General features: G+C 31.5%; 1 protein-coding gene across 1 annotated transcript; it reads left to right on the top strand.

Annotated features, from left to right (window-relative positions):
* Positions 1 to 3,648: 3,648 nt before the first annotated feature.
* Positions 3,649 to 5,214, top strand: LOC131645960 (dof zinc finger protein DOF5.7-like). Its single transcript, XM_058916149.1, has one exon. It carries the CDS (start codon positions 3,813 to 3,815, stop codon positions 4,881 to 4,883), a length of 1,071 nt encoding a protein of 356 aa, XP_058772132.1. The 5' UTR covers positions 3,649 to 3,812; the 3' UTR covers positions 4,884 to 5,214.
* Positions 5,215 to 12,199: the final 6,985 nt, after the last annotated feature.

Raw genomic sequence — 12,199 nt, 5'->3', positions numbered from 1 at the left:
AAACAGATTTCCTGTATTTGGAAACAGATTTCCAGAACTGTTTTTTTAACATGGAAATCGATTTCCTATATGGGTAAATCGATTTCCAGTGTCAGTTTTTGAATTTTTAGACACATCGCTTCAGGGAATTCGATTTCCTATAATGGTAAATCGGTTTCCAACGTACCAGAGTAAAAAAAAACAGTATGTTTCAAATCTGAACGTGATCCATTTTAATACCATCAATCTTTGCACCTTTTCATTGAATCATACTCATTCCTAGGGGTGTTAAGACACTATATATACTCTATATTTTCATATTTGAATTTCACCTCTTTCATTACAATTTACCACCTTTTTGATCATATATTTTCATCATATATTTTCATACAAGTATTTCATACTTGAACCTTCATTGAAACTTTTTCTACACATTGTTAGAAAAGTTTCTCATTCATACATAAACACTTGAGCACTATTATATCATTGTAAATTGTCTTGCTTGAAAGAGAAGATCAATCTTATAGATTGATATATGTTCATCAACTTTATCACTCAAATATTTTCCAGATTTGTTTTGTAAATTCTTGTTGTCCAGGATTGTTGGAAATAAGTTAGTAGAAAGGAAATGATTGTTTTCTTGTTCTACTTGGTTGGTTGTTCTTGTTGTCCAGGATTGTTGGAAGCAAGAAAGTCATTAGGGGAGGATTGTTCTCTTAATGTACTTAGTAAAAATCCAAGAGGATTGTTCTTGGTGGTTTTGTTAGAAGATTGTAGGAGGAGTCTTGGTATAGGCTTGTACAAAGATCTAACAATAGTAAAATCTCTTTCATGTTGAAAGGGGACTGGAGTACTCTCGGATTGTGAGGGGAACCAGTATACATCATTGTGTTCTTTACTTTTCCGCATTTTACCGCTTTCATCACTATTACCAAGAAAAGAAAAGAACCATTCAAAAATCTTCAAATACTTAACCAAAAATAAGTACAAGTATTCTAAAACCGGATAAATCTTCAAAATCCTAATTCACCCCCCCCCTCTTAGGCGCACTCTTAAACTTACAACTATCACCATGAATAATATATGTTGTGAAAGAAACTAATAGAGGTGCAACGAAGCAAGTGAGCGAGCACAAACGATCACTATCTTCGAACCCCTGGAAAATGGGAACAAGCGGCAAAATAGGACGTTGAACTTCAGGTTTTAGAGCCAGGAACAATTAAACATGCAAGATTAGTGCCAACGAAAAATTGTCTGAACTTGATCCTACGCTAAAACAAAACTACTCTTAGAGAAGAACGATAAAGTAAGCATAAATACTCTTATGGCAGATCATTAATAGCAGTGAAGTTAAAAATGACACTTCAAAAACCCGTTATACCCTTTTCAGACTTTGAGGGTCGTACAATCAACTACACGCCACCAATGATTGGGACCTCCTTGAAAGCGATTCGAAAAGCACTCGATAACTTTAAAGAAGGAGAAACGTCCTTACTAACTAGCGTAGGGAGATGTGTCAATCATTTCAACATTACGTTACTTCTTACGAGAGAGATATTTAATACACCTATTCCCAAAATATAGGTCTTATACGTCCACGAATGTCAAGGTCGAATATAGATGTGTGTCACAACAAATTCTAAATCCATACTTTCTAATCAACTCTAATTCCAACACAAAACAACATGTATTTGAAAAAAGATAGCTCCCCGTTTATAGTGAATTTGAGAAACTATACATATCTTACTCAAGTAAAGACTATTGAGGCAATATCTATATATCCTTTAGACACATATGTTTCTAATAACTAAGATAGATGTCGATACACTCTTCTGAGTCAAGTTACTTCCTCAATTTACATAACCATGAGGGCACACCATGTCTTCTAAAACACTTATCTTCATATGCATAATGCATGTATCCTAGGAATAATATCGGGGTAGCTTCCGCGCTACATCACCACTTCAACTTATATATCAATGACATGTTTCTCTTAGACCCATACCATTACAATACTTCTATAAATACTAGTATTATTTTACTTGGGAATTCTATAAATACTAGTATTATTTTACTTGGGAAGCATGTTTGTCATAATAAATTGTGGTTTATCATGTTTTCTACTAAATATCTTGATAACATCTGAAATTATAATTGTTTTATATTTAAATTATTATTTAATTTATTTTTACACAAATATATTCAAAAATAAAACTGTCAAAAGAAATTCAAAAATAAATTATTTTCTTAAAATGTAATTTAACAAAAGTTAATTTAGCATCGTAAAACAAAACACGTGTTTTTAAAATTAGAGTATAATATTGCAAATCTTAATTAGGATCGTAATTTGGCCCATATCCTAAGGGTATCCGCAAAAAATATCTGTAATAAGTAGGGTAAAAATTTGCTAAATAAGAATGGATACGGGAACAGATAATTATCATTAAAATAAACAGATATGAGTGCATGCACGAGTATCTTACAATCCAACCCGCTTCATACTTGCATTACATATTTATATAAATCATTAATATTATTATATAAAAAGAGGTTAAAGGTAGTGCACTGACAGTGTAAAAAAAATTTACACTGTCATCCAATAGAAACAAAATGTTTTGCCATGTCATATAAACTTTTTTAAAATTACAGTCTGACTTGTCCTGATTCATGATCGTGATTGGTTGACAGTGTAAAACTTTTTTACACTGTCAATGCATCATCCATTTTCTCATATAAAAATGTATGTTTATCAATTTAAAAAAAAAATATATCACTATTAAACTATTACACATTCTAATAAAAGTGTTTATTTACTTCTTAACTTAACAATAACATCCATAATTTTTTTTAATATTGTTAAAAAAAATTAAAATTATATGATATTTTATAATTAATCAATTTAATTTAACTACAAATGCGAGTAAACTGGTACGAGTATGGGTATTGAGGTACCATAAGATACGGATATAGATATGAATACTGATACCCACACGAATATGGACTAGGGTACGAATATTTTTTTAAATCACAAGTATGGAAACGAGTACTATAATACCTACCCAAACTCTACCAATTGTCATCCCAAATCTTAATTCAACTAACAGAAAAATCAAGATTTAAATTTTTTTTTTATAATTTTTTTATGACAATCTTAAACTTTGATACTCACAGTTTTGATGTGAGTTAATGTCTCTACATAAATTGGTTGTCTTCAAAAATCTTCTCAATATATACAAACAAAAGTATCCAAATCCACGTATCTGTAACTTAAAAGAGTAAGAAAGGGCTTGCGTACTGTTTAGAGAAGTTTGTTATACATGTTCTAGACTCATAACAAGAACATACGTTACTAGTTTTTGCACCATGACTAGTATCAAATTAGAGATTTATTAATTACTCTTACATTAATATTAATTTTACTCTATAAATGTTGCTAGCTCTCACCCTACCTAATCCTACAATGTTGTCACATTAAACTGTTACATTGCACCACAAATAATACATAGTATACTTTACTTCTCTAGCACTTTTCTATTATTCATTTTTCTCGTTTATGTTCTCTCTTTCTCTCTCCTTCTGTCACTCTTTGTCTTTTCATGCCCCTCTCTCTCCTCCATATATATATATATATATACATACAAATACATGTATATATAGATATATGCTTACCTTTATTGCATACATCCTTTTTAATAACAATCACAAGCACAATACATCAACAACACCAACCAACACCAACACCCTTCTAAGTTCTTCTATCTTCCCTCTCCATAACAAAACTCAAAAAACAAACCTTTTTTCATCACTTTTTCTTTTCTCTTTTTCTCTCCCCAATGGTTCCACCAAATACCAACAACACACAAAATCATGAAAACCAACAACAACAAAAAGAGGATTCTTCTTCAGAATCCAAGAAACTAGATCAACAACCACAACAAAGAGTAGTTGTAAAATGTCCAAGATGTGACTCTCCCAACACTAAATTCTGTTACTACAACAACTACAGCCTCACTCAACCAAGACACTTCTGCAAAACCTGTAGAAGATATTGGACTAATGGTGGATCGTTGCGTAACGTTCCGATCGGCGGTGGTTGTCGAAAGAAACAGAAACTCAAAAACTCATCATCATCATCATTATCATCCATTTCTAAGTTCTCTTCTTCACCTTCACTTGATTTTCATCTTGGTGGCTTATTACCCTTACCTTTACCATTACCCTTTACTTCAAAACCCTATTTCTATAACACTTGTGTTCCTACTACAAGTCCTTCAACTTTTCATCTTGATCCATCTAGTACCTCAAATCCAATGATGGCTCTAAACTTATATCCTTTTTCTTCTACTTCAAATGGAAATGGATTCATCAATGAAAATTCAATTCAAGGAATGAACTTCATGAATGTGAATACTACTACAACAACAACAACTACTAGTAGTAGTAATACTAATCTTGCTATTGAATCATTGAGTTGTATGAACCAGGATTTGCATTTGAAGCTTCAGCAACAACGATTAGCAACTATGTTTGGTGGAGATGATGATGACAAGAAAGATGGTATTACTATTAGTGGCAATGATTTGGTTTCTCAGGTTAGCGGCATCGAAAAGGCTCAACCGATTTTGTTTCAGAATCTCGAGAATTCAAAGGCGGAGATGTTTCAAGGTGTTGGTGATGATGGTGGTGATATGAGGAAAGCAGGTCCAAGTCCAAGTGAATGGTTCTTTGAGATGAATTCGTATTCTTCGGTGATGACTCCGACGAGAAATAATGATGGTGTTTGCATGAATGGCGATCATGATAATGGAGGAAACAACATCAACAACAACTGGATTAACAATGGTGGTGTTCATGCTTGGAGTGATGTGCAGCAGCAGCAGCTACCATATAGTGCTTTGCCCTAAAATGGATTGATTAAGTGTATGTTTGGATTAGCGGTAAGGAGTCAGAAAAAAAAATCACGGTGCCACCGTGATTTTGCAAAACTCTAGAACGATATATTTTTATTGAAATTAAGTCGGTTAATTATGATTCTGATAATTTCATCTGTGTCGATTCAGACATTGGTTAGAGATAGAGTTTTTTTTTTTAATCATGGAAGGAAAAGTGAAGAATGAAGGATTTTATAGGCTATGATGTACTATATAATTGTTTAAAAACTAAATTAAAACATATTTTATGAATTTGTCTTGTTTATTTATTTTGTTATCAAAATCAAGTTATGTATGTAGCAAAAGGGAAATTTAAGAACATAGTATTTTGTTAATGAATTCATCATGTTTTATTATAATTGTCCAAATTTTCTTTTGTATTGATGACTTTGAGCTTGATGCTAGTCAATATTATTGTCATAATTCTTAAAATTCAGATCTTATATTTTTACGCTTGTGCCCTCATTTAATTTTTATAAGCTAGTCATTATATGCAATTATGAGTATCAATCTATTAGGAGAATTGGGAAATGTATAATGCATGTTTTCACGATGTAACTCCGACATTTTCAGTCAAAGATGCGTCAGTGTCCGACAACAACACATATAATGTCGCGTTCAATGGTGTATGTATCTGTGTTTTATCTACGTAACACCAAAACTTCATCCAAAACTCATTGAATACACGTTAGTGTCGGATAAAACTTCATATTGAATACGCATTAGAGTCCGACAACTACATAAGTAGTGTCGATTAAAACTTTATATAGAATACCCGTTAGAATCTGACAACCACACATGTAATGTCATGTAAAATTTCATACTGAATACACATTAGTGTCTGACAAGTAAACATGTAATGTCAGATAAAACTTCATATTAATACGCGTTAGTATTCGACAACTATACATATAGCGTCGGATAAAACTTCATATTGAATATGCATTAATATCCGCTGCGTCAAAGTCTGACAGCTACTAGCGTGTCCAGAGTCTGACAGCTACTAGCGTGTCCGTGTATGTATCAATGTTAAAAATTGTGATGACATGAAAAATGTTAAAAATGAATAATGGAATGAATTGATTAAATTCAGGTATTGATGATGCTACGATGAACTGAACTTTTGTCTTGACATATCATTCTTAAGCCTCACATCTCAAAAAGGGGTCATTGATAAGGTTACTTTTTCCCACTTAGGGATCTGTGATAGAATTTTTGGACTTTTGTTAACTTGAAACTGTTAGTCTTCAATGACACTACACACCATTCATGAATTTGTTAATCAAATTTAATTATTCATAAATAAAAGAATCAAATAAGAACATAGCGTGTCCCTCTATATCTGTGTTTGTATCAGTTACTTACTGATCATCAATGCATAAAACACAGCACAGTGTACTAATGTAGCAGTGACTGAACATTGCTCTTTCTCACTCAATCCTTATTTTCCTCTATGCTTTCTGTATGGTGTCTGAAAAAGTGATAGTAATTTGAGAGTAAAGTGTTTAAGAAAATACTGCAAACTTTTGAATGAATTAAGAGATAAATAATTAGGTTTACATGTTAATTATAAAATTAGGGTTCTAAGAAAAAAAAAACATGTTTATTAGGTTTTCAAATCCATGGTAAATGGATGCCACTGGCTATAGTTTTTATTGCAACTCTTTATTATGGCACAGTGAAAGTAAAGTAAAGCAAAGAAGGAATTGAAGGATGGGTTTTCATTGTTGTTGTCATCTTTATTCTTTACTTTTACTATTTACAAGAAAATACTCCCCACAAATGCTGGGAAGTGTTTATTGATCTTCTTTATGCTTTATCTTGTGTCATGTGTTTGTGTATTTGAAAAGACTTGCCAAATTGTTGTGTAGAACATACTATGTGGTTGATATTTTAATTCATATTCAAAAGTTGTCTTAAAACTCACAAAATTAAGAGAATAATTAAGAGAATGAAAATATATTTTGAGATGGTTAGAAATCACAAAACAAAAAATAAAGTTCGGGAAACGACGAAGGACACTAAAGCGGCGATCCAACGGTACAGTGCCGATTCAAGTGAGGCGGCAAGGTACTATGGATGCCAGCGAATATGGTAGAGTCGCGGTACCTGGCAGAAGCAGGCTAGTAGACAATGGAGGGCGGACGACAACTGGCAATGGGTCCTCTAGTGTAGATCAATTTTAATAGAACTAAGTAAACAAGTTTTGTATGCTCGTTTTTTACCTTCCGCTTGCTTGTCATGCATTTGCTTACACTATTTAACAAATTAGTCTATTAGTCTGAGATCAATTAGTTTGGTTGTTATTGTTCTTTGTATCACACATCGTTATTCTTATACGTTTGATATTATCAGACTTAACGATCAAAACATTTTTGCCTGATTGAATCTTTTAATTTTATAACATATAATTATATAATTGATATTATCTCTCTTATAATATGTGACTCTTAACGTATAAACAATGTGGAGCTTTAAACAATATGTCTTTTGCCCTCTTCAAATTTTAATGCCTGCAACTATATAGCCTGACATGTTATTAATTCCAACATTCCTTTACCTCATGATTTTGTTGGAAAAATCCAGTTGGTTCTAAATGCTTTATACCACCATGAAATTAGGTATATTTTTATGCTATTGTTAGTTATGTATTTTCTCTCAAAATTCATATGGTTGAGTTGCTTATGGGTGAGGGTAAGAAATATTGTAAGAGAAAAAGATAAAGGAAATGAAAAACATGAGATGAGTGCGTGATTACCGTGATGTATGAAGTGTCATTTCAGAAGATACAAAGTGCAAGAAGCTCATGACATACGCATTAACTCCATTCTCCCATGATTCCTACCCTAAACTTCTGTCCCCATCTTCCTTTTATCACTTTGATGAATAGATACTTCCACTAACCAACGCCAACTGCAATCATATGAAATCATAACAAACACTATCACATTCAAGATACTTTTTATTTTATTTTATACTTGAATTATGAGAAGCAAGATGGGTGCTCAACCATTAATACGAGAGAAGACTAAGGCCTAAAAGGCCTAAAAGATAGTATTTTATATTTAATTTCTTTTGAATAAGAGAATAATTAATTGATCTTTAATTTTTTTATAAGCATAAGATGAATCAAAAAACGTCACAAGAGGTGTATATTCCATCAATACAACAAAACACCGATTTAAAAATGATGACTAAAGAAGAAACTATACTATACAAAGGCTCGGAAAGGTATTCCATTCCGACCAAGAAGTATTGACACTCACATTATTCCTCACAAGAAATTATTCCCACGAAACTAATTTAAGCATAGTCATACTATCGAAATTGTTCAACATTCCTCCGTCAAAAAAATCAAATTTCTACAATTTTAAGTTATCCAACAAAAAGCTAAACCAAACAACCAACCTAAATCACAATTAAAGAAAGATAAATAAGATACCTCCAAAGCTTATAATCAAACAACAATTGAATTCGAAAAGTCAAAAAGAACCACACGAAGCCAACGGCAAAAATTGTTCCACCAAAGTTTTGAAACTAAACAACCTCCAAAAAGGTGCTCCAAATCTTATTCAAGCTCAAAACATAACGGAAAAATCAAGTTATGTGCCCTCACTAAAATACCGCGCTTTGCCAAATTCATCCTAGACGGAAGCCTATTTAGAATCAATCTCCAACCAAAGATGACAATTTTACTTGGCACATTTGCATTCCAAAGACTCTTAAACATATTAGCTCGGTTATGATCCAACAAATCATCCGCATTTACAACCGAAAAAATAAAATCATAACAAGACTTTACAGAGTAACCATCCTTATGCCGCCACCACATATACCAATCCACCCGATCCAACATAGGCTGAACCAACTGCAAAATCAAATGTAGCACCGACAGCAGCCCTGTCACAGCCGAATTAGTGACGTCCGTGAAGATATCCGACTGTCAAACCCAATAATCATCCGTCCAAGCACCCATCTCCGCGACCTTAACTCAATCCGACGAAGAAATTGAAACAAAGTTGGGAATTGAAAACATAAAGGGGTTGCCCCCAATCCAATGATCATACCAAAAATCAATAGAATTGTCATTGCTAAGCTTACACACAATAGATGACTTGAACCAATTATCCATAATTGTAAGCTCCGCCACACCAATAGAGCAAATGTCACGCCACCAAATCAAAACTTTTTTAGTAATGGCACTCGTGCAATCATTGAGCATACTCCCCTTAGTGTCGTCATACCTACAAAAATGAATGTTAGTCCAAAAAAATTCCCCTCATTTAATATCCTCCACTTCCATTTACTTAGAAGCGCAAGATTGAAATTTCCGCAATGTTTGACTCCAAGCCCTCTTCTTCTCTTGGTAAACACACTTTATCTCAACTCACCCAATTAATCTTCTTTCTTTCCTCCACACCTCCCCATAAAAAAACTCTTCAAAGCATAATAATCTCTTTAATAACAACTTGAGGTGCTTTATAAAAACAAAATAAGTAAATCGGCATGCTCGACAAAATAGAATTTAGAAGGACCACCAGACCACTAATAAATAAATTGTAAATATTGATATTTTATCATAGGTTTGTGTTATGGGCCGACCACATGCCCGAAAAAAAGAAGGCCAATTGTGGAATTCAATTTGTTGTATTTATTCAATGGACAAAAAAATAGATAGAATTTTGTCAAAAGCCAAACACTTATCCTAGTTACTAAAGCATCATCCACCGTCAAATCTGATCTGACGAATCTTCGCATCTTATGTTGGGTTAGACGAAAACAACTAATTTAATTGTCTTCTATATAATCCAATGATGCACTAATATTCAAGCATGATCGCACTCTCACTTTCAATGTTCATCTCTCTAACCTTACAGACTTTGACGTTGGAGTGCTAAATTTATAGGTCACCCCACAATGTCACACCTTAAGCTCTCGCTGTTACATCGGAAGAGCTCGTTCCTTCAGCATTACATATTTTTTGTTCCACCTCGCAGCAGTTTGGTTTAACGTTTTTAGAATTGATTTTGAAAGTATAAAATTGACTAAGGTGTTTGGTTGCTCTCAAAATAAATTGAATTTGTCTTTAAAATAAATTTTAACTTGAAGTAAGGTGTATATTTAGTTTTTATTTTAGAAAAGGAAACAATAATTTTATAGGTAATTTTGACATATTTGATTCATCAAAAGTATAATTAATTATAATAACCTCTAGAGTTGATTCCACTTGAACTTAAAATATGTAGCTTTTGAACTTAAATGTGATTTCTACATTTAAGTTTATTTTTCAGCTTATTTTTGCATAAATACATCCAAACATAAATAACTTTAACTTCAACTCATATAAAAATCAATTTTATAAAATACACGCTAAAATTTATATCTTTTTAATCTAATCATTACGTTATAATTCATCATTTTAAAATTTATATCTTTTGAGTCTAAACGACTAACTTATAACTCAAACAAAGTTATTTACAAGCTTTCAATCCAAAGTTATAACTTAGTACAAAGTTATTTACAAACTTTTAGACCAAAAGTTATAACTCAATACCGTATAGTTCGTTACAAGTTTTCAGACCAAAGTTATATCTCAAAATAAAATAAAAATAGTATTGGTTACAAACTTTTAGACTAAAGTTATAACTAAACACAAAATTAATTTTTTAACATGAAACTTGTTAAGAAATTAATTTGATAAACAAGATGGGATATTTGGCTAGGAATGTGAGTCTAATTAGTGTTAATTTAGTTGGTTATAACTACCTCCTGGTTTGTAACTCAATTAGTTAATTCGGTGAGGCTTATTCCTTTGTATGAATAACATATTTCTTTATGTAAATTCAATTCCTCATCAATTAGCAGGGCCGGCCCAAATAATTTGAAATATCCTGTTCTATTTTAATATTAAATTTTTAATAAATAAAAATACGGCAAATTAAAAAATATATATTTCATTTAATGATATAGAAATATTAAATATATAAAAACAAAAATAATATAAAAATATTATGTAGAAATTTGACTCATCGAAGTTTAGAAAAATGATATAGAAATATTATGGAAAAATTTGACTCATCGAAGTTTAAATTTTTCGCATTTTTCTACTCTTATCATTTTTATTTATAGAAAAGTTCATACCATTTAAAGAAAGGATATAATTCTTTGAATTTTTTTGATAATATTAATAAGAAAATGTTTTATTTAACCAACAATGAAAAATTACAAATTTTCAAAGTCTTACAACTATTATTCCAAAATTTATTAATGAGTCGATTTATAATAATAAAATATATAAATATTTTTAAATTTAAATTTTAAAAAGGTTTCTACATCTATAAAAGATAATAATAAAGAAAAAATTGATTAAGTTAATTCCAGCATTAAATTTTTGAGAATATCTCAATCCACCTCTTGATACTTTTAGGCACTGATCCCGAGTTTATAAGTCTATCGGGTATACTAACTGCAAGTGCACGGTCTAATTGCGCAGTTTTAAAAGATATCGAACCCACGAGGAATGATAATCAAACTAGTACTATTTAATGCTAGTATGGAAGCTAAAGCTAATGATTTATCTTGGGTTTAGAAGGAAATGGGAAATAAATTCAGTTTAAGTAAACTATTCAATGGGAAGACACCGAATGCAATACGTCGGACTTTAGGGATTTAATAAGCCATTGGCATAGCTTTTAATTATTAAAACACTTTTCAGTAAAAAAATATTAATTTAAAAACCTTTATCTCACACTCTCGTGTTTATTGATTCAGACTATATTCTTAAATCTAAATGCTTGCTCTCACTGTCTCATTAAAATCTAAAAATACTTTTTGAAAACAAATAGAATCTAATCAATCCTAAAGTGCTCTCGCTGTGTTTAAAATTAATGTTCAGTTACCATTATCCGGTTAAAATCTCAAACTCTTGTTGTATTTATTTTAACCTTCGTTTGTCTTTTACTCTCGTAACAAAACAATTTTAATATTGAATTTGGAAACCAAAACCAAAAAAGTAATTTTGTAAGTATTTATGCCAATTTATGACCGAACCCCTTTGGTTCTATGACTTTATATACCGGTATCAAAAGAGATTATCCAGACATGTTTGTGGACACAAACTTACAATAATAACAGTAATAGAGCATAGTTTCAAGCATGATTACTAATTATAAAGACAGTAAATATAAATTAAATTGGAACCTGGAATTGATAATTGAAACTGGGATTATTATTGAATTTCAAGTACCAACTGCAATTGTCCACAGATGTCGGCAGGATTTGCTTCTCCG

Source organism: Vicia villosa, linkage group LG2, assembly GCF_029867415.1.
Source record: "Vicia villosa cultivar HV-30 ecotype Madison, WI linkage group LG2, Vvil1.0, whole genome shotgun sequence".
In the NCBI taxonomy this organism is placed as follows: Eukaryota; Viridiplantae; Streptophyta; class Magnoliopsida; order Fabales; family Fabaceae; genus Vicia; species Vicia villosa.
Note: the sequence above shows the minus strand (reverse complement) of the source record. Positions and strands in the feature narration are given on the sequence as shown.

Coding starts and splice junctions, on each gene's coding strand:
- LOC131645960 (XM_058916149.1), top strand. CDS start 3,813: ATGGTTCCACCAAATACCAACAACACACAAAATCATGAAAACCAACAA.